We start from the raw sequence: 24478 nt of genomic DNA on the forward strand, positions 1-24478 counted from the left end.
CAATCGTTATTTCGTTTAGAAGTATATTTAGCAGTTTTTTAGTGGGAGTATGTTGGGACGATTAGTTGAGAGCATTGTTAAAAAAAAAAAAAAGTTAGCATTTTATAGCATTTAAGCTAGCAGACTTTTGTTATGCAAGTTAGCCAGTTTTTTATTGTACTTAGACCCTTATTGATCTTTTTTTTTTTTTTTTTTTTTTTTTTTTTTTAAATCATTTGAGGCTTAACTCAGGTATTTCATTTTTAAATACAAATATTCCTCGTGAAACTGTATTCGCATTTAATGCTCTTTTGAAAGTGTAATTTTGGCAAGCCAAAATTATTATTATTGCAGGCGTAAACACTTATTTGTTTTACATATCCTAAAATTTATTCTGCAACACATTAAATGTTCATGATGGATTCCTCATAGATTACCTAAATACAGTGATCCCTCACTACTTCGCGCTTCAAACTTCACGCTCTTCGTCCATCTCGAACTGTTTTTTCAATTTAAAAAAAAAAAAAAAAGATGGGTGGTCCAGAGCCGATCACGTAGTCTCACTCACGCTCCCTCCCTCTTTCTCCCTGCTCTTTGTTCGTCAGCCCATGTACTGGAGTGGCTTATTAAAGTTAACGATGTTGACAGATGTTTGGGTCTGATCTCGCCAGACCCGTTAACTTCGAAATGCTGCATGCGCCAATCATCGTTTAACTTGTTAAACAGTCGCTGTGGCAACTCAATGTGTGTAAGTGAGAAGTTTGAGTGGACTCACTCAATGAAGCATTTAATAAAAGCAAGTACAGTACTTTTTTTGTTTAAAAATAATTCGGTGGGAAAGTAACATGTTTAAAACGTATATTATTATTAATTATTATACAACTGGCACGTGAGCCCTATTGGAATGCAAATGTTTTATTTTTATCATGGCAAATGAAAATGGCCAATTTGAAGGACTGAACATGCTCGAAAACTCACCAAAATTTGCACATAGATTATAAATTTCGATAATTTGGCAACGGTGTGAAAAAATGTAACAAAATGGCTCAGTGGGGCCCCCTTGAATTTTAAAAAAAGGCCTCTCCTTTTAATTTTTTTCGACATAGAGCGATCAAATTTGGGGAGTCGATACGTTGTGCAAAACTGCTCCAAAAAAATCTCTTGCACCCATATTCCAAACCCAACAGGAAATCGGGTATTTTGGATTTAATGTTAAAAAAACATGCAATTTTAGACGATAAATAGCGCGTTTGAGACCATTGCGCCTAGGCAGTTAGTTGGATCCTCCTCAAAATTGGTGAGACTGTTCATGAGACATATGTTACGTTATCAAAATGTTGAGTTTTGATTCACGGGCCCGACCTGGGCTGGGTACCAAAGTCGGGCGTTTTTTTTCTGTTTAGGGTTAGGGTTCTTGTTGGACAAAGTACATGATTCATTTTGTTTTTGAATAAAGTCGTGGCTGCACAGATTACATGATTGGGGTGGGGGGCAGCCTAAGCAGCTTTCAGAGTTTATGTAGTTTACGGAGCCACAGAATTTGGCACACTTTGTCAAATTGGCCCAATTAGAACAGTTTGCTTGACATTGTGCCAAACTGCGAGGGCCCGTTCAGTCCTGCTTGCAGGGCTAGTTACATTTCTAGTGCTTAAAACCATTTATTAAAATTATACTTTGGTGGGAAAAAGTGGAAAAACATGTTTTCTATGTATCTCTTTCCAATGCTAAATCTGAATAAATACATTGAACACACGCCCCCAATTTTTTTTTTTTTAATTTCAGGTGTGGGGGGTGCGCCACTTTGCGGTTTTTCACTTATCACGGCAGGTTCTGGTCCACATTAACCGCGAAAAACAAGGGATCACTGTAATAGATAGCTCTAGCCCAAATTTGTATTATTAATTTTACGCAATTAAAGAGTGAAATTTAATAGGTTTGTTGGTTTTTACTTCAGGATACAGTACCCTTTAAAGTGGAAAGTGCCTCTACGCAATTGTGTTATTGTTTTTTTTTTGTTTTCTTTGCATATAAAGCAGCGCTGTAAACATGCGTTCTAAAAGGCGTGGCGAAAGCTTTGGCGAGTAAAAGACATGGAAAATGGCGAACGGTGAAAATGAACGTATAATCAATAATAACACACTAAAAAAAGCAGTAGAAATAATAAAAACAAATCCCTTGGTCGTCCTATTCCTTTCAATAAGACTTCTCTGGTGAGGCGTGCCGAAAAGATAAGAATACTACTGGTACTAATATTTGTAACATCATCAGTGTTCAGGCCTTTCTGTACGGGAACATTTCCTCGGGGAATAAAAAGTGCAAATCTAGTAAGCTAATGCAGTAAATAATTCATAAAAAATAATACTAATGGTCAAGTAAGGACAAAAAGGCATATGCATAGGTGCTGTACAGCTGCAAATGAATCTAACAGTTATTGCTCCCATTTAACAGGAATTCAGTCAGAACACATCTGTGCAAACGAAGCTTCTCGTTCGAAAACGGTTCATTGTGCTTCATGAAAAATGGGAGCAAGGAAATGTGTATTTTTCTGCTCGTATACATTCACACACAAACAGTCCAGTGAGCTATTTGTCACCAAATGGGAATGCTGAATGGTGTTGTTTTGCTAGGTGAAGGACCTGATGTGGGCATGCTTCCAAAAAAGGAAAAAAAAAGGCAACTTGGAAATTTGGCTTTGGAAAAATGGACAATAAGGTCATTGAAGGGACTAAATGTGCGTAGCTCAGGGATTGATTGGTCCAGACTAAGAAAAGAGCTTTAGAGGAAGTGCTCCGTCGTTACATACATACAAACATTAAAACAACAAGTTGCGTCCTCCTGACGCCAGCCTCAGGAGGAAATTACATCACGACTCGATCAGTCTCATGCCTCCACCGCCACAACAACAAAGAATTCTCATTTGGTTTAAAATGGACACGAGAGAGGCTACAGATTTCTTATTTCCCTTTAAATCAAAATGGCCTGTTTTTTTCATGGGGTTGGTGAATGGATATCTTCAGGCCAGAGAGAAGGGTTCTCCCCTAGGGGTCCTCGGCGTCCAGGAACTCCTTCTTGGGCGGGGCCACGCCGCGGTACCAGGAGCAGGAGCCATCGGCGCGCTTGACGCAGGCGTAGTGGTTGGCCTGGCGACCGTTTACCTGCTTCTCGATCATCAGATCCGTCCACAGGCACTCCTCGGGGGCAGAGATCTCGCAGGGCAACGAAGGGCAGCGTACGATCTGCAGACCACCCGCAAATAGATTCATTGGAAGCCTCAAAATGCAAGAACTTGGCCATTTTTGGCTCGAAGTGCCAATTCGTAAAATTCTACAGCCTCTCCTTGTTAGATCACCTGACGCATGTGCTGGTCGTGGTCAAAGATCATTAAACATTTCTTGCCGTTTAATTCTTGTACATAAAGCTGCTAAAAGCAACTGCGTTGGCCTGAATTATAAAGTGTAGTATTATTTATAGTACAGTACATATGTTTCTATTCAATAATCATGTTTTTGTGCTTTCACTGTGTATTTTCTCTTTTAACTAATGAGTATCTGGCAACAGTTTATAATAACTATCTGTTATAACTAGTTAATAGATCATTAGTAAACTATTAATAAATTATTTTTTTGTTGATTTGTTAAGTGCTTGTTAAAAATTTGTTAAGCATTTATAATGAAGCCTTATAGATAGTTAATATAAACAAACTCATGGTTAATGAGTAAAAAATGACTTATTTACCTACACCTTATAAATTAGTAATACCATAAACAACTTTGGGTAGCTTACTAATGACTTATTAAGTATTAAGTATCAGTTGATGATTTATTCATGTTATTGGGACGTTATTCTAAAGTTTCAACTACTCCTCATTTCTTGATTGTTAGTGAATGAGGAATAAGTGCTACTTGAGAATAATGTCCCATTAACATACGTAAGCTTATAACTATACTTAATATATTTAAAATTGTCGCTGACTTTGGTACAGGAGATCGGGATGTTCAAATCTCGTTTCATGACATCAAAATATATTATTTTTTTATATAACTCACACATTGACTTCAAAACTCAAAGTTATGAAGTCTATGACTAACACTTTACAGATCAGTTGTTAAAAGTTTGCTAACCAGCAACTAAAATTTAAAGAACAGCAATTAGTTTGAACATGGTCAAGGTACAGAAATGTGAAGTGATATTTTTAGGCCTTTCTGTGTGCTGTACTTACCTAAGAAACACAGAAGCTGAAATGTTGACTATTTTGTTTAATGCATAAAAAAAATCACATACTAAGCCATCACATGGCAGAACAACAAAATACAAGAGTTTGTGATGCCTTTTGTGCTAAACACGGGATAAAATGAATTTATGAGGGGCATTTTATGTCCATACATCACAGCAAACTGTTAAGAAACACTTAACAAGTCAACAATAAATCATTTATTAATGGTTTAGTAACGAAGTATTTACTTGTTATAACGGATAGTTATTATGAAGCGTTACAGAGTATCTATTACAACTGTATTCACAACATATGCCGATCATCATCAAAAATGTATTTTAATTGCATTATATACATTATATATATATATATATATATATATATATATATATTAGGGCTGCAGCTATCGAATATTTTAGTAATCGAGTAATCGACTGAAAATTCTATCGATTAATCGAGTAATCGGATAAAACAAATATATTTTTAGGTGAAGAGCAATTATAGATATACATGAGAAAACAAGACATTTTATCATTTTCAGTCAATCAATGTCTTTATTTTTGATGTATATTGTTGAAAACAGCCAACAATTGCATCTCAGATGTAACTAGAATTTTAAAAAATGACTAATTCACTGCTTTCACTCAAAAAACCTTTAGATCTTATTTTTATATATATATATATATATATATATATATAAACACACCTAAAAATGCCTTTACGCTTGATAACACACATCACTTAAAAGTTAGGATTTTTTCCTACGTTTTCCAATTAAATTTCTATTTGTGTCAAGCCATTTTTAAGTTCTAGTTAAGTTTTAAGTTAGTCTAAACTGTAAGTCCTGATAGGATTTAAGTTTTTGCACTGTTCAGAATAAATGTATGATACAGGCTGTATTGGAGCACATCAGGGACTAGTGCTACTTGGTGTTTTATCCAGCAATGATTACTGAGCTAAAATTGATAGTTAGCATTGTTGAGTTTTTATTTGACATGCTCATCACTCCACAACGCTATGTTATGTTATAGCCTGTATGTAAGACACGTTAGCCACGCATCGAAAGCGCTCTTAATTAATTGAAACCTAGCCCTCCGCAGTGCTAACGTAAGGTGAGCTAGTAGTGACAGTAACGTTAATCTTATACAGTATATTAGCGTTTAGCGCTCTTTATTAGCGCTTAGCGCTCTACTGCTTTAAGATGGCGGCTGTTTGCTAACGCTGCCCAGACGCGGCCTAGTCTGTCATTGCGCATCTAGTTCAACATACATGTGATCTCTATGAGACTCACTGGACGCCACCTGCAACTAACGTAGCATGAGCGGGCTAGTATTTAGCAACGTCGGCGTCGTTTGTAGCGGTTGTCGGCTGCAGTAAGTTTTTTTTTTTTTGCTTCTTCCTCTACGCACGTGACATCAGCGCGTTGTCCCGCATTAAAAGTAGTCCGAGCAAAACGTGATGCTTAGAGCTGTCAAAATAAACGATTACTCGAGGTGAATAAAATTACTCGGATCAGTTTTTAAACTCGAGTTACTCGAGTATTCGTTTCAGCTCTAATATATATATATATATATATATATATATATATATATATATATATATATATATATATGTATATATATATATATATATATGTAGATATGTAGTAATTATTCTTTTTAGGTGTATTATAGGGCTGCAGCTATCGGTTATTTAAGCCATCGATTTATCCATCTATTAGTTCGAGTAATCAGATGAGGAACATTTGATGCGTTGCAGAATCAATTTTAAGAGATGTAAAACAAAGGCTTGCCAAGCTTACTTTCAAAAGAGCATTAAATGCGAATACAAAGTAAAGCTTCTTAGTGTTTTTTCAAACTATGCAGAATTGCATATTCATTTCACAAGAGCAACAAATGCATTTAACAATAAATTAAAATACCTGATCTTGAAAAAAATACAAATAAATGGGGATCAAAGTACAACAAAACAAGAATTGGCTAATTGCAAAGCAAAAGTCCGCTAGCTTAAATGCGAACTGTTTAAAAAAAAAATTTTTTTTTTTTACAACGCTCTTAAAAAAAATCGTCCAAACACATATTCCCATAAAAAACCTGCTAAATATACCTCTAAACTAAATTACGAATACCTAATCATATTAGCACATACAAAAACATACCTTATGTTGGTCTTAACAGGGAGCAGCTGGTTCCAGCTATGTTAGATGAGTGATGTCTTATTCACTGTTGCCACTAGAGGGCAGTGTATCCACCCAAATCATTAAAACTAAATGCAAACACTTTAAACCATTACAACCCCACTCTAACTAAACAAATCCTAGAAGCAGCAAAATTTGATTCGAAGCTTTTTTTTCCCTAATCGAATTGCTCAAGCTAATCCTTGCAGCACTAGTGTATATTATATAATATTTCCATTTAACTTTTACTTGATTGACTAACGTGGATGTGGTTGTTTATTGATTCATATATTGGTAAATAAGTTTGTATGATTTTAAAGGACTATACTTTTATTTACATTAGTGCTGCAACAATTAATCAACTTACTAGAGTAATTCGATTAGAAAAAAAAAAAGCTTTGAATCCAATTTTGCTGCTTCGAGGATTCGTTTAATGGTTTTGAAAGTGTCATGGCAACAGTGAATATGATGAACTCATCTAACATGGCTGAATCCAGCTGCTCCCTGTTAAGACCAACATAAAGTTATAAATTTTTGTTTGAGCTACTAAATAATAATAATTATAATAATAATAAATAGCTAATACATAAATAATGTTTATTCAGTCGTAATTTAGTTTAGAGGTCTCTCTTGTAAAATTTATTCTACTACGAATTAAATGTTCCTTATCTGATTACTCGTTAATTCAAACTCACTAATTGATAGATTAATCGATTACTTAAATAATGGGTAGCTGCAGCCCCAATTTATGTAACACATTTACATAATTTATTACATACATTTTTTTGTGTCAGTTATATTTTGTTCATATTTTAATTAAAATTAGTGGGGAGAAAAAGTATTTGATACACTGCCAATGGGAAAACCCATTGGCAGTGTACGAATTGTTTTCAGAATGAATTTGAATATTCCCTTTTTTTCCCTATAATGATTCATTTGAATATTCCCTTTTATTCCTATAATGATTAATTGTAATTTTACTGTAATTATTACCGTATTTTCCGGACTATAAGTCGCAGTTTTTTTTTGTTTTTCATTGTTTGACTGGGTGCGACTTGTACTCTGAGGCGACTTATGTGTGAAATTATTAACACATTATTATATCATTTCACATGTTATTTTGGTGTTTTGGGTTGACACTGATGGTTTGGTAAACTTGTTAGCATGTTCTTTATGCTATAGTTAACTGAATAACTCTTAATAGCTATGTTACGTGAACATACCGGCCACGTTCGCAATTCGTTGTTCATGCATCATGTAACATTATCATACTGTAGACTTATTCAGCATGTTGTTCTCTATTGTATTTTTACTTTTAATTGCCTTTCAAGATGACAAATCTGTTCCATGTGTTGGATTTTATCAAGTAAATTTCCCCGAAAAATGCTTATACTCACACTCCGGTGCGACTTATATGTGTTTTTTTCCTCTTCGTTGGGCATTTTATGGCCGGTGCGACTTACACTCAGGTGCCACTTATAGTCCGAAAAATACGGTAATTGTAATTATTTGAGATATGCACTTTAAATTTCTTGTGTTTTATTTTTTTTTCCCCCAAGAAGCAAAAAAAGTAACGCTTCTGTCCAAATTTTTAAAATCTTTATAATTGGGTGGTCCCGTTCCTTTTACAAATTGATCTAAATCTCTCTTTGTGCTGCAGTGTTATTATCTCATCAAATTTTTTTTCTTATGTTGAATGAAGGTTCTAGAGATGCGAGGATTACGCCCCATGCAGGGAATACGTACGTTACCAGTCATTTCAATGACAATTTCTTCACCCAGCACTTACCTTGCACTCACAGCCCATCTGGTAACGCTGGCTGAGACTCTTCTTCTGGGTGTTGGTCAAGAAGTCCCACGGCATGATATAATCGCACAGCGTCACGTGCATTTGCCCGCCGGCGTCAGCCTTGCCTGCAAAATAGACATAAATGATGATTAACCAACTGTTTTTTGGGGAATTTTGAAACATCTGCTGAGTTTGCAGTATTCTAGTCTGCAGAGCATGTCAGTCTTCCAGCTGCAGGGATGATGAGTCAAGCAGCATCAAATATCAATGAACCATATGAATATATGAGGACTACAAGCTACTCCCAGCTCAAATGAATTGGATGTCTATTATTGTCAATGAGAGTGAATGAGTTTGATGTTTATTTTTCATCCATTATGGCTTAACAGATAAACAGTGACATGTTGATGAGGTCATTACCGGAGATCAGGTACTCCTTCTTGCCGCTAGTGTCCAGGGTGACACCGCAAACTGCCGACACGGGTGCGGTGAAGATGGTGTCGATGTCCTGACTGGGTCCCTTGAACATCTACAGAAGTGCAAAAAAACACTAAGTTGAACTCATTGCCTGCCATTGCCAACGATTGTTTGCGGTTACCTTAATCTGCTTGACATCATATTGGATCCTTTTGATGGGGTTCCCGTAGATGTCGTTGCCAGAATCCACCTCACGTTCACCCACCACCTTTGCTCGGATCACTGTTCAAGAAAATATATCTATATTGAATTCGAGTTTCTAAAAAAATTGCTCAACAAAAGTGTCAAATTTACCAGCAAAAGTGAGCAAAATGAGCAAATCTTCCTTTAATATTTTTGACTAGACAATGTCATGCGAATAATTACCTTCACAATTCAACTTGAAGTTGTTTAGGCATGTTGCAAGTAACAATGAAGACAATATGGATGACTATTTCCTTCATAAATGATATTTTATTACAGCTTCCTGACTTAACTGTACTGTGATTTACAACTGTACTGTTTTAAGTACATTAAACTTTTCGAAGAATTTCTCAGTACACAAATCAGACAAATGTCCTCTTCATTCAAATTAATAAAAAATGATGATTGATTTTTTTTCTTGTGCGCAAATCACTGATATAAATTGTGTCATTCAGTCTTTTATTTTCTTTAAACAAATTAAACAACAACATTGAATAAGGAGGAGGCAGACTGTAATGAATCGATTTTCATTATCAAACATTTGTTCATAAATAAAACACAAATCTAATTTCAAAGCACACTCTCTTGTATGACAACTTACAGTTTGAGTTGAGACTGTTATATGAATGGGTTTACGTGTGTGGTTTCTTTAAAAAGACAACGTTAGTATCTAACATTAACCCAAGTGCTTATATCCTTCTCCAAAACACAATACAAATGGACACTTAAGATAATGATTAGCATAATCGCTAACTAGCTTAACGCTCAGTGCTAAGTAGTAACGTCTCATCAACAAATAATACAAACAATACAATTGGCTTAATTTACTCACTTCTGACAGAGCCAGACTGGCTAACAACACAAAAGACAATCTAACTCTCGACTGCGGTGTGACAAAATATCGAAATGGTGATATATTGTGATACGTTGCATTCCAAAAGGTTATCCATATACTCATGCCAAGGATCGAGATATCGTTTTATAAAGGTGTCTGTTTAAAAAAAAATATATATATAAGGAACCAACAAGTTGCTACCAAAATCTTCCACCATAATAGTGCCTCTGTTAAATTCTATGGGTGCCATTGACGGGGCTCGATACCCAATCCATTAAGACCGGGTAGGGCGAATGAACATTTGTTCGTTTGAAACCAGCACATTCACACTGCCTTTTTCCGATTTTTGGGGCATTTGCAGGTTACTTCCTGTTGAGTTTGAGTCACTGCCTATTCATTCGCAAGTCATTCCTTTTCTGTAACCCAAAATCAACAGGAACTGACACGTAAAATGCTTCAAAATCAACAGGAAATGACCCTAAAATGCCCCCAAATCAACAGGAAGTGACTGCAAATCAACATGTAATGACCTGAAATGGCCCAAATTGACCTTGTTTCCTGGCATTGGCTCCCACTAACGGCCATAGAAGTGGGAGAGGCCTGTTTGAAGTGGGAGGGGTTAATTCACTGCTACCCTCCCAGTTCATTGATTGGATGTCTATTAGTGATAACAGCAGCTTACAGCAGAAGAATTAAGATAACTAATAAACAGAAAAACAACCTGTTTTGTATTATGATTTCCTGACCAATGTATTGATAATAGTTGTATTGCCATATAGTGAGCTCAACATTATCGTGAGTTTTGTATCGCAAATTGTATTGTGAGGGACCAAGAGGTTCCCACCCCTACTCTTGACACTTCGTAATATTATAGATTCAGCAACCCAACAACAGCAGCAGTTGCAGCAGTGAACTCTCTCTCTCCTGCCACAATCACTGGCGTGCGCATGCGCACAGCCTCACACTTCACTCAAAGACCCAAATGGGACTGCTCATTGCTGCCAGCAAAGAACAATTATCAAATTAGTTAGCAACTAATTTATTAATTGATTTCAGTGTCGTTTTCGTCAACGATTACTATAACGAAAATATTTCGTCGACGAACAATTTTTCATGATGATGACAAGACGACAGTGGGTTAAAAACGTGTCTTGGGAGACTAAAACGCAACGTGACTAATGCCAGTTTTCGTCTGACAAGACGACAATGAGACGAAAATGCGCCATAGTTTTCGTCACATGTTCCCATTGTGTGACATTTTATGTGTAGTTAGCCAGCATCATAGCATGTCTCGATGTGTCACTCATGTGACGTGCTGAACCCAACCCCCCCACAGACTCCAAGCTTGCACACACGGTAGAGTTCGTTTTCTTTTTCTTGGCCAGAGACATTTTTTTTAGCCTTTAAAGGTCTGTGCTGAGGGATCATTACACAATAAATGTAACTCATAGTGTTAGCATAGCGTTCGTGTTAGCATTAGGTTATTGCTAATGACACGCATCCACCTAAACTCTCAAACAACTTTTTCTACATACAGTACGGTACATGGCGTCCAGGTAGCTATAATCAATTGAGAATAATGTACGGTTTTCCTGCTGAGTGTGTATTATCACCAAATTGGCGTTGTCCTTGTAGATGCTACAATATGTGCTAGTCTGTCAATGTTCATTCGAAATAGTTGGAAACCTTCCTTTTTTGAGTAAAATTTTTAAAATTTTTGAGACGAAAACATTTTTAGTAAATGTCAACTAAATGTAGACGAAATTAGTTTTGAGTTTTCGTCAACAAAAACTAGACGAAGACACATTTTGAGATGACTAAAACATAACTAAAACTAATAAGTGTTATCATCCAAAAGACTAAGAAGAAAATTAAAAGGGATGCCAAAAACAAGACTGATTTAATCAATTAGTTGTTGCTGCCTTGGTGACAATATAAGGTGATATATCGCGATACTCTGTTGCTCAAAAGGTTATCGATATGCTCCCACCTAGAATCAATATACAGTTTTACAAAAGTGTCACACTTTAAAAACAAAAAAAACCTACCAGAATCTTCCATTGGAATAGTGTCTACGTTAGCTCACTGGCTGCCATTGACGGCAGTTTTTTTCAAATTTATTTTGACTGGATTGGAACATTAGTGCCGTCAATGGCACTGAAACAAGCATTCACAGCCAATTTTGTGGGCATTTACAGGTTACTTCAAGTTGGTATTGAGTCATTTCCTATTCATTTGGGGACATTCTTGAGTCACTTCCTTTTCAGTTACCCACAATCAACATGAAGTGACCAGTGAATGCCCCAAAAGGAAAAGGAAGTGACCGAAAAGGAACTCTTTGCCTGGCATTGGCTGCCACTGACGGCTATAGATGTCCAATCCGTGTCAAGTGTTCAAACGGACTGGATGTCTACTAGTGATAACTTCACAGCAGAAGGATGAAAATACAGGATGTCGTTTTTCTGTTTATTAGTCTTGTAGAACATCATAAAATGATTTCCTGACCAATATTTCGATAATTGTTTTATTGCCATATAGTGAGATCATTTTTATTGTGAGCCTTGCATCGCAAATCGTATCGTATCATGAGGTACCCACCCTTATTTTTGACTGATGCCTTCCGCTTCCAGACTTCACAATCTGAACTAGAAAAGGCTTTTTATTCGACTCTATTTAAAGAACCTGAAAGCTGATATGCGCACAGTGTGCGTGTTTGACGACGTCCAGCTTCACTTATGCTGACGACATTAATTCTCAATGGAAAATGTGAGCAAGAGAGTCAAGGAAAAACAATCATAAGTGGATAAAACACATGCACACTCACTAGACATACTCACCAGTTTAATTCTGTCACTACTTGGCACAGTCAATCAGGTGTTCATTCATTCGAGAACTAATATGTCCATTAATGCCATTTTTGCAACTTCTCTACCCAATGTTCTGAACCGAAGTAAACCGCTTCAATGAACATTGTATCATTTCTTACAGGAATGAATAATGCTCAACTTTATGCACAGTGTGCAAACCTCAGCATTTTTAGTCCCACTCTGCAAATATTCAGCACACGCACACAAGTGTGGTTGTACCTGGCTGGCGCTCTGGCCCGCATTCCTCTCCGCCCCCCCCTCCACCCGCTCTCGCTTCCTGACCTCATTCCGCGTTGCAAACTAACGAGCGGAGGATCGGCAGCGGGGGAGCAAGCTGACAGGAAGTTGCTGTTAAACTCGCTTTGTTGGCTATAGTATAAGCAGCATGCCGTTTAATGAACGCCGTTGGCTTGCGCTCCACTTTAAGCTACAGCACCCTCAAAACTCACTCAGTAGTTCCAACTACAAAGTAATTAAAAAGCAGGGTTGGGTGTCTTTGGGATGAGGCCGATTTGATATGAACGGTATCTAGAAAGTTTTAAAACCCCAAAAACTTTTCGTCATACCATCGCTAAGATATTTTTCATGTTCTAAAAATGCATGCAGAAATCCCTCACTTGCAACTGTAAGGCTCAACCCCCCACCGGTGGTTGCTCAGTGTCAGCGAGTCAGCTGGGCTACAGGATGGCTGGAGGAGATAAAACTCCTGAACTATTTTCCCCCCATTGAAGAAAACGAAATCGCTGATATGGGAATACTTCGGCTACAGGAAAGTTACAGACCGCCGCGGCTTAGAGGAAGGCCCACCAACATGTGAAATATGCTTGCGGGGGGTGGCTGCCGAGGAGGCAATACTTCCAATATGATTTCCCATTTATGCAAAATTAACTCATTTGCTCCCAAAAACGTATAAATATGTTCCATTTTTAATTGTTTCAGTGTCCCAAAGACATATTTATACGTCTTTTACGTTTTTTTTCCACAAGAGACAACTCTAGGTTCTAATGCAATTTAGCTCCAAAGCACAATGCTGAAAATCCATTTTAAAGCAATAAAACTGGCCACTGGAGGGCAGTAGTGCATTTGGTAAGACCCGCAACCCGATTCAATGAAACGAACGGCCGTGCCGCACGGCCGGGGAGCCAGCGGAAGACAACTGAATAGACGTCCAGGGTGCCAGGCGGCGGACGACCGAGCAGAACAACCGGGAGGACGCCCGGGATGCAAGGCGCTGGACGACCAAGCAGAACGACCGGGACCATAAATGCAGCGGAGAAGAGCCTGCGCCGCCGTGCTCGGCCGCTCGCGGCCCCCGCACCCTCCAGTGTCCCGCGACTCAGGCGGAAACGCCCACGGCCAAACCAGTTTCCCCCAGGAACACAAGTTCCCCAGGCGAACTCCGCCACGAGGCAGTGGTCTCCACAAAAGAAAGACAAAAAAAAAATCCATCTTGATGAGAGGCGGCGATGAAGGAAAAGTTTACCCTGGCTGTCGCCGCCACAACAGCGTCATCTCTCAGTTCAGTAGTATAGTTATTAGAGCTGGGAATCTTTGGGCACCTAACAATTCGATTACGATTAAGAGGCTCCGATTTGATTATAAAACGATTATTGATGCACCCCCCTCCTTTTTTTTTTTTTTTTTTCCAAAATTGTTCAAAAATCCTCTCAGGCTAAACCAAACTACTATTTCATTATCAAGTTAATATATAACAGTAAACAAATATACAAAATAACAGTAAATAAAAAACTCATTCTGTATCAGCAGCTTTAAACTACATTCAATTAATTGAATGTTGTGACTCAACTTACAGTTGTTAAAATTGCTCCCGTTATTCCACAATTTCCCTTCTGTCTACTTTTGTCAAAGTTTTAAAACTATTTCATCATTTAAAGATAGATTCAAGACAAGATTCTGCCGATTTAGGCGTTAATTAGGTTCGCTACAACAGAACCTTCTAGAGAGGTCTACTGCTTTAAGATGGCGGCTGTTTACTTACGCCGGAAAGTGTCATTTCGCATCTCTATTTAATAATACATGTTCTAACACCGACGTCGTCTGTTATTTTGCATCTAGTTCTACATATATATGATATCTACTGTAGCCGTATGTTTGTAGCAACTAGCAACTGGGCGTTGTTTGTAGCGGCTGTCAGCCACAGTCAGGTATGATTGTTTTTTTATCTAGCGGCATGAGTTGAACATGATATTTACTCTGGGTCTGTTCCTCATTGTGTCCCAAAGACCGCGCTGACTGTGTTTTACTTCCACTTTACCTGGTATAATTCAATAATCGGAATTTCGATATTTGTGAATCGTTCTCGAATCTTCCACGGCCGAATCGCGAATAATCTAAGAATCGGAAATTTCGCACGCCTCTAATAGTTATGCGTAAATAAATTGTTACTTTGCCATCGAAAGCTCTATTTGTCTTGTTTTTTATGTTATTTAGTAAAAGTAAAACATTCAGATGTTTGGGATGTCACAAAGCTCTATTTGTCTTGTTGTTTGTTATTTTGTAAAAGGAAAACATTCAGATGTTTGGGATGTCACAAAGCAAAAATTAGCTGTGTTAAAGTCAAAGTTATGTTTGAAATGTATGCTTTTACAAAAAGCTCAATTTCTCCGTTTTTCATCAGAAATTGGAAAATTGCTCAAACTAAGCTATTTTCTAATGCTGATTTCTAAAGAATGGAAAAAGATATGAACTAACTTTTTTCCTGCTGAAAGAAGAGAGTCTTTCTTTTAGTGGGTTCCATGTTCATATAGCAATAGAACAGAATTCTCTGTGGGCCTTGCAAAATCAGTCAAAATCCAGTAAAACAGCCGGGACTGAAGGAGGTTGCTCGGGTGAAAATGGCTGGGAGTGAATGAGCTAAAGGTGAGTAAACACTGTCATGAACGTTTCCCACCAGCTATGAGAGTTAACTTCAGTGGGCTTAGTGTGTCTAGCGGTGGTAAAACATTTGTGTTTTTCTCTCTGGCAACTGTCTGTGTTGAGAAAGAGAGTGTATGATGTAAACATGACACGAGTCATACACACAAGCTTTTTATGCGAAATACTGTAATAATTTTTGATCTGATGGTAATAATGTTGAGCTGTGGTTGTGGGTTAAGGCTCATCTAAAGGAACGTATGTATTTAAATTTTATTTGGAATATTTATGTTTTTTTTTTTTTTTTAATTAACATTATTCTTATGTTCCAATTTGCTAATATGTTTTGAAAAATAAAAATCCTGTTCAATGGAAAAAAGTTATAACGGGAAATACAGTCGAACTGCCATTTCACCAACTCTATTAAAAAGATATGTATATGGATTATAACAGGACTCGCAAAAATGTCTTCAGGACAAGTGCTATAAATTAAACAGTAATTCAGGTTTGAAGACTTACTTGGAGAAACTTAAGTGCTATTGCTTGGACAAACCTAAACTGTGAACCAATAAGTTGCTATCAAAATCTTGAACTAGAATAGTCTCTGTTAACTCAATGATTGCCATTGACAGCCCAAGACGCCCAATCCATTTAGACTGGGAGAGGTGAATGTATGTTCAATTGAAAACGATTTTCGGGGCATTTACAGGTCACTTTCAGTTCATTTTAGGACATTTTCAGGTCTCTTCCTGTAAGTTGAAACACTGCCTATTCATTTGGGGAGATTCACTTCCTGTTCTGCAACCCAAGATCAGCAGGAAATGACCCATAAATGCCTCCAAAATCAAAAGGAAGCGACTGAAAATCGATAGCAAATGACCTGAAATACCCCAATATTAAACTCATTGGTTTTCATTGAGTGCTATAGATGTCCAATCCGTTTGAAGTGCCATTCTCCCAGTTTAAATGAATAGGACATCTACTAGTGATGAACTCAATTCACAGCAGACGAATGAAAAGAGCTCATTTTTCTGTTTATAGTAAAATGATTTCCTCAGCCATGTCTCCATAACAGTCATATCGCCATATTGTGAGATAATCGTTATCGGGAGCCATGTATTACAAATCGTTTCGTAAGGTACCTTAACTTAGATACAATTGACTATATGAACTGTAGAACATAAAGTAAACCACAGAAGATGACGACCTAAACTGAAGACAAAGCAAATCAGAGAACAATGCTAACCACAAGGGGAGGAAAGAAACGTAAATACCGCAAACCGCAGACAATCATAGAAGATGCTAACTTAGGAAAGGCAGAATGAGAATCATGAGATACAGTGCTGGCCAACAGTATTGGCATCCTTGCAATTTTGTCAGATAATGCTCAATTTCTCCCTGAAAATGATCGCTGTTACAAATGCTTTGGGAGTAGTACTTTCTTTTGCTTGCAATGAAAAAACACAAAAGAGAATGGAAAAAAATCAATCATTATAATTTTACACCAGGGGTCCCCAACCTTTTTTGCACCACGGACTGGTGTGATTTGGGTCTTTTTTTCACGGACCGGTGTCCTGTCAAATTTTGCACCCTTATGAAATTTTGCTCCCAAAGCTTTTGTGGCGGTGAAAAAAGCCCTCTTTTATTTTCAGTTGGACTCTCAATGCTATCCAATGGTGCTAAAAAACTATTTACATCATAAACATACACGTGCAACACGTAAATGGCGTGAATGGATGTTTAACGACACAGCGAAGTCGTAAAGTGAGAGAGCTGCGTGCAGTTGTTGTGTGCAGCTAACATGGCAAGCGTAAGTTACTATTCCTTTCTTTAAAGAAAGTTTGTAGTGTGCACTTTGGAATCGCTGTATTCACAGTCATTTGACATTACGCACATGCCAAATTTGTCAGAACACCGGCAATGTGCAGCAGAAAAATACAGCAAATATAAAATAACATTTGTTTTTAGCCCCGTCGTGTTAAGTACAGGGAAAATACAACTCACCCGCTGAATCAGTGGGAGGCCTGAGCATGTTTCGTTGAGACGAGATGGTCCCGAGATGGGATAGTGAGAGAAGCCCGCTTCACAAAGATAGGATGTTGGAAATTGTAGCACAGTTTTCAGTAGAGATGCACGATAATATCGGTCACCGATAATTATCGGCCGATAATGGCAATTATGACATCACACAGATAATCCAGATAAAACGAAATTCAACCAATAATGCAATCCGATAATTATATACTTGATTTAGCCTCCAAATGAGCGCAATCAACAGTTTTGTCCAATTCTGCTAATTTTAAGGAGGTGTTTTTGCAGTGTAGTAATATGATATATGTTAGGAATGGCTTACCTTTAAAGGCATTTTTGTGCAACTTGGGTGTTTACTCTCTAAGTAATTCTTGCCAAAAGCTTACCATTACACAATGTCATTGCAATTGTTTAGTTGTTGGAATTTACTACTTGTTCACATTTGATGTGGAAAAAAATAGCACTAAATTACATTTTTGCACAGTAACATTTGATCTTTGTATACTTTAAATTTTACATACATATTTGAATAGAATTATTGGCGTGACATTATCGGTTATCGGGTGGAAGGGGCAGGAAATTATCGGTTATCAAAATCGGTTGAAAAATGTATTATCGTGCATCACTAGTTTTCAGTGATCTCCTAGCGATATCAGGATATTCCGAAAAGACTTTAATCCAGAACCTCGGTAGAGTTGTTGTCTCAAATGTAAGGTCGCCGTCATTTGCGATCTCTACAAGCTGATATTCCTGCTGGACAGACATGCTCGAATCACTCGGTTTATTCACATACGGGTCACGAATCCATTCCTTCGCAGTTTGTGGGTCTTTAGTCATGAGGAAGTAGCATGGATTTTGTTTTCTTCGAGGTTGGAGGCTCATCTTCTGGCTCGTCAGGTTCCCTTTTCCCCGTAAAAAAAAATCTGTCCAAAGATATCTGTTTTTCAGTCATTCTAGTGTGGGGGCTAATTATTTCCGGGAACAAATGTGATGGGCGACGACCTACGTTATACGTCATTATCGAGGCCAAGCGCACATACAGTTGTGGTCAAAAGTTTACATACACTTGTGAAGAACATAATGTCATGGCTCTCTTGAGTTTCCAGTTATTTCTACAACTCTGATTTTTCTCCGAAAGAGTGATTGGAACAGATACTTCTTTGTCACAAAAAACATTCATGAAGTTTGGTTCTTTTATGACTTTATTATGGATTAACAGAAAAAGTGAATCTGAAATCTGAAAGTAAAATCTGCTGGGTCAAAAATATACATACATGGATCTGAAAAAGCGAATCATTGACTTGAACAAGTTAGGAAAGTCACTTGGAGCCATTTCAAAGCAGCTGCAGGTCCCAAGAGCAACAGTGCAAACAATTGTTTGTAAGTATAAAGTGCATGGCACTGTTTTGTCACTGCCACGATCAGGAAGAAAACGCAAGCTATCACCTCATGCTGAGAGAAAATTGGTCAGGAGGGTGAAGATTCAACCGAGAATCACCAAAAAGCAGATCTGTCAAGAATTAGAAGCTGCTGGAACACAGGTGTCAGTGTCCACAGTCAAGCGTGTTTTGCATCTCCATGGACTGAGAGGCTGCCATGCAAGAAGGAAGCCCTTGCTCCAAAAGCGACACCCTAAAGCTCGACTGAAGTTTGCTGCTGATCACATGGACAAAGATAAGACCTTCTGGAGGAAAGTTCTGTGGTCAGACGAAACAAAAACCGAGCTGTTTGGCTACAATGCCCAGCAATATGTTTGGAGGAGAAAAGGCGAGGCCTTTATCCCCAAGTACACCATGCCTACCGTCAAGCGTGGTGGTGGTAGTATTATGCTGTGGGGCTGTTTTGCTGCCAATGAAACTGGTGCTTTACAGAGAGTAAATGGGATTATGAAGAAGGAGGATTACCTTCAAATTCTTCAAGATAACCTAACGTCATCAGCCCAAAGATTGGGTCTTGGGTGCAGTTGGGTGTTCCAACAGGACAATGACCCCAAACACACATCAAAAGTGGTAATGGAATGGCTAAATCTGGCTAGAATTAAGGTTTTCGAATGGCCTTCCTAAAGTCCTGACTTAAACCCCATTGAGAACTTGTGGACAATGCTGAAGAAACAAGTCCATGTCAGAAAGCCATCAAATTTAACTGAACTGCACCAATTCTGTCCAGAGGAGTGGTCAAAGATTCAACCAGAAGCTTGCCAGAAGCTTGTGGATGGCTACCAAAAGCGCGTAATTGAAGTGAAAATGGCCAAGGGACATGTTACCAAATATTAGCGCTGCTGTATGTATATTTTTGACCCAGGAGATTTGGTCATTTTTTTCTGTTCACCCATAATAAAGTCATAAAAGAACCAAACTTCATGAATGTTTTTTGTGACAAAGTAGTATCTGTTCCAATCACTCTATTGGAGAAAAATCAGAGTTGTAGAAATAACTGGAAACTCAAGAGAGCCATAACATTATATTCTTCACAAGTGTATGTAAACTTTTGACCACAACTGTATACAAAACAAGATGTACTGCTAACAGTCCAATCAATGCATTTCTTTGACGACCTCCTATCCTGTAGTTGTATATCTTGAGTAGACGGGGATATTGGTGTGTTAAGCGGCACAGGCCAAAGTCAATCGGCCAGAATACAGTCGTTAATAAAATATTATTTCTGTGCGGCCCGGTACCAAATGCGCCACGGGCCGGTACCGGTCCGCAGCCCGGTCGTTGGGGACCCCTGTTTTACACAAAACTCCAAAAATGGGCCGGACAGAAGTATGGGCACCCTTTGAAAAATCATGTGATGCTTCTTTAATTTGTGTAATTAACAGCACCTGTGGCACATAACAGGTGGTGGCAATAACAATCACACGTCCAGCCAGTTAAAATGGAATAAAGTTGACTCAACCTCTGTCCTGTGTCCTTGTCTGTAGCACAGTGAGCATGGAGAAAAGACCAAAGAACTGTATGACTTGAGAAGCAAATTTTTGAGGAAGCATGGGCAATCCCAAGACTACAAGTGCATCTCCAAAGACCTGAATGTTCCTATGTCTTCCTTGCGCAATGTCATCAACAAGTGCAAAGCCCATGGCACTGTGGCTAACCTCCCTAGATGTGGACGGAAAAGAAAAATTGACGAGCGATTTCAACGAAAGATTGTGCAGATGGTGGATAAAGAACCAAAACTAACATCCAAACACGTTAAAGCTGTCCTGCAGTCCGAGGGTAGAGTCAACCGGTACTATCCGTCGGCGTCTGAATGAAAAGGGACTCTATGGTAGGATACTCAGGAAGACCCCACTTCTGACCAAGAGACATAAAAAAGCCAGGCTGGAGTTTGCCAACTTATCTGAGAAAGCCAAAAACGTTTTGGATGGTCAGATGAGACGAAAGTAGAGCTTTTTGGGAAAAGGAATCAACATAGAGTTTACAGGGAAAAAACGATCCCTTCAAAGAAAAGAACACAGTCAAACATGGTGGAGGTTCCCTGATGTCTTGGGGTTTTTTGCTACCTCTGGCACTGGACTGCTCGACTCCCTGTCTCCCTCAGCGGTTATGGGTCTGCCAGCAGGACAATGACCCAAAACAGATTTTAAAAAGCAACAGAAATTGGTTTGAGAGAACACTGCAGACTTCTAAAGTGGCCAGCAATGTGTCCAGACCTGAATCCCATAGAACACCTGTGGAGAGATCTGAAAATGGCAGTTTGGAGAAGGCACCCTTCAAATCTTAGACCTAGAGCAGATGGCCAAAGAAGAATAGTCTAAAATTCCAGCAGAGCATTGTAAGAAACTCATTGATGGATACCGGAAGCGGTTGCTCACAGTTATTTTGTCTAAAGGTTGTGCTACCAAGTATTAGGCTGAGGGTGCCAATACTTTTGTCTGGTCCATTTTGGGAGTTTTGTGCAAAATGACAATTCCCCCCCCCCCCCCCCCAATTCTCTTTTGTGTTTTTTCATTGCAAGCAAAATTAATTCGTCCATTTTCCATGCCGCTTTTCCTCACGAGGGTCGCGGAGGTGCTGGAGCCTATCCCAGCTAACTACGGAAATAGTGTAGTCGTTCCCCAACCCAGAGGTTGTGGATTCGATTCTCCCCCCTGATGACCTCGTCTAAGTATCCTTGAGCAAGATACTGAACCCCACGTTGCCGCGTCACCAGTCGGTAGATGAAGAGACAGTGTAATGCACTTCAGGGGCCTTAAAAGGTAGAAAGGCACTATACAAGTCCAACACCATTACCCATTACTACCAAAGCATTTGTAATTCCAATCATTTTCTGGGAGAAATTGAGCATTATCTGACAGAATTACAGAGGTGCCAATACTTTTGGCTAGCAGTGTAACCGTGGACAAGCAATGATGATGCGACCCACAGAAGGCACTAATCCATAGATCCAATGTTGTTTTCGTAATCGATGACGATAACGAAAACATTCCGTCAACAAACATTTTTCACGACGATGACGAGACGATGACTAGCAAAAAACCGTGTCTTGTGAGACCAAAACATAAGAAGATGGATGCCAGTTTTCATCTGACGAGAAGAAAAGCAGATGAAAATTTGCCATCATTTCCGTCATAAGTTCACAATGTGTGACATTTTCTTCTCGGATGTGTAGTTAGCACGCATCGTAGCAGTATTTGGTCATGTCACTCATATGACGTGCTGCGCCAATCATGCACACACGCTTACTCACGGGTCCAGGCTCCAGATTTTTTTGAAACATATACCAGGTGCTGCTTGGTAAGTTTTGTTTTCTTATCTTGGCTAGAGAGGCCATGTTGCCTTAGCCTTGAAAAGTGTGTGCTGTCACATACTAAATGTAACTTGTCGCATTAGCATAGTGTTCGCGTTAGCATTGTGTTGTCTTAAACTATTGGAAAACTTTTCACATACAGTTCGGGACGTCCAGGTGAGTTGAATTAATTTTAAAAAATGTACTTGTCTTGCTGAGTGTGTATTGTCATTACGAAGATGGGGATGTCCTTATAGACTAAAATTATGTGCTCAGCTGTTAATGTTCATTTGAAATTGTTGGTTTTATTTATGTATTTATTCATGGACTAAAACTTTTTGAGTTCACAGACAAAAACATTGAGTAATTGTCGATTAAAAGACGAAATTTGAGTTTTCATTGATTAAAACTAGACGAAGACGAACACATTTTGAAATGACTAAAATTTGTCTAAGACTAGTAAGTATTTTCACCGAAAAGGCTAGGACGAAAATTAAAAGGATGACAAAAACGACACTACATAGAGCAACGCAAATTGTAAAAAAAAAAAAAAAAAAAAAAAAAATGAACAGTACAGTTTTGAAATTCATTCAACTGAATGGTGAAAACTTATGGCGAAAATGCAAACATAGACAATGTTACACGATGATATAATTTTCTTAATTGTAGTTTATGATTTCTAATGTTTAAAAAGTTCAGAGGTACATAGCAGAGTTGATGCAGCCCCAGACTAGGTAATTGATCTTACTCTCATAGTTTAAAGACTGCAGATCAAACACCACCGGGTCATGTGATCAGCGCCAGACCACCAATCCGCCAGCAAACCACCGAGTGACCCACATTTGCTTGTTACGCCCTCAGATACGACGGAATGACTCAGACGGGCTGATTCTGGACAACTTTTCCATTCGCGAAACCCCCTCTCTCCACCTCGACCCCCATCACCACTCTTCCTTTTCCATCAGCCGCCACATGTTGAGCCAATTACATCAGGCTGCGCGCAAGCTAAAACGTCAGCTGTAATTTCTTGTCACGTCAGCCATATTCTATTTTCAACACTGATGTGCAAGAGCAGCTTTATTTTGAAATCCACTCCTCACCACTACTTCCTCCTTTACGACATCAACTGTACCAAAAGTTAAATGGTGAAATCGTAATGTTCCCCTTTGAGAACTGAAAGGAGGATGTGGTTGCATCATTGTAGACAGCATGACAACAACATGACGCTGTTGCTGTTGTTAATAGCACCTGAATGAATTCTGCCCTGCAACAAGAAGCAACATTATAAAATTGTATTTTCGGCGATGTTTGAGGTGGGAGCATGACGCTGCATGACTGCGGCATCATACAGCATGAAAACAGCTTCTCATACATGGCAGTTATTTACAGTATGGAAGCCACTTCCACTACACAAACAGCCATTATCAGACCGCATCATTTTTACGGTGTCGTTCGCAGGAAGAACACAGACATGCGGCCTGAAAAACAAAAATCCTTTCTAGGACTGTGCTGCTGTGTCACGGGCAAACCCAAAACCACATTTTAGACTTCCTGTAAAGGTCTATTGACTCACGAAAAGCCTAAAAAATATACACAGGCTAAGCAAACATTCACTCTGCAGAGGGACACTCAGTTTCTCAAGGCGAGGAAACAAAAATAGTTGAAAAAAGTTTAAGATTTTTATTTTCAAACCTATTTTTTGCAGCGTCTACGGTTCAAAGGGCATGCTTGCCGAGGTGCTCTCCTTACACTAACATGACTGCTAACCAGGGGTGGGTAAACTAGACAAAAATTTTAAGTAAGAATTGCGTTACTTCACAATACTATTACTCAAGTAGACATGTGTCGATTACTGGTTTCAAGGTGTAACATTGTGAGTAACTGCTTACAATGTTTGATTTTTATTGTATTTTTTTTCTCAGCAGTTTTCTACATAAACTGTGATTATGATACTTTGAAGACAAATCAATTTATATAGCCCTTTACAAAACTCGAGAGGTGCTCAAAGTGCTTTACAACAAAGCAAAATATAGTTAATGATAAAGACTGCAACCATTTACATATAATAATTCCGGCAAAAGAAAAAAATACTGAAATGAAGCATCATTCGTCCAAAGAGCATAAGTGCCCTCTAGTGGAGAAAATATATTTCCCATTATGAAACTTAAAAGGATCTCCGGTTTTTATGTGGTCAGTCGGTGCCAAATAAAAAATGCGAGAGGTTAAAATCTGTGCTTTTGAGTCATGTTGATGGCAGTGCTCTATGTCAAATACTAATTAACTAAAAAGACGCCAGGTGATTGAACAGGCCGGCGTGATCATAGAA

At 38.5% G+C, this 24478-nt stretch overlaps 1 protein-coding gene across 1 annotated transcript in view; it reads right to left on the minus strand.

Moving 5' to 3' along the window:
* Nucleotides 1-9: 9 nt before the first annotated feature.
* The window catches only part of timp2a (TIMP metallopeptidase inhibitor 2a), a 35002-nt gene continuing 10533 nt past the window's right edge, over nt 10-24478 (minus strand). Inside the window, exons 2-5 of the mRNA XM_057826171.1 lie at nt 8756-8856; nt 8578-8686; nt 8158-8282; nt 10-3215 (exon numbers count right to left, since the gene is read on the minus strand). Coding sequence (XP_057682154.1) covers nt 3018-3215; nt 8158-8282; nt 8578-8686; nt 8756-8856 — 533 coding nt within the window. The 3' untranslated portion in view covers nt 10-3017. The remainder of the gene's footprint in view (nt 3216-8157; nt 8283-8577; nt 8687-8755; nt 8857-24478) is intronic.

Source organism: Corythoichthys intestinalis, chromosome 21 (genome assembly GCF_030265065.1).
Source record: "Corythoichthys intestinalis isolate RoL2023-P3 chromosome 21, ASM3026506v1, whole genome shotgun sequence".
NCBI classification, from domain to species: Eukaryota; Metazoa; Chordata; class Actinopteri; order Syngnathiformes; family Syngnathidae; genus Corythoichthys; species Corythoichthys intestinalis.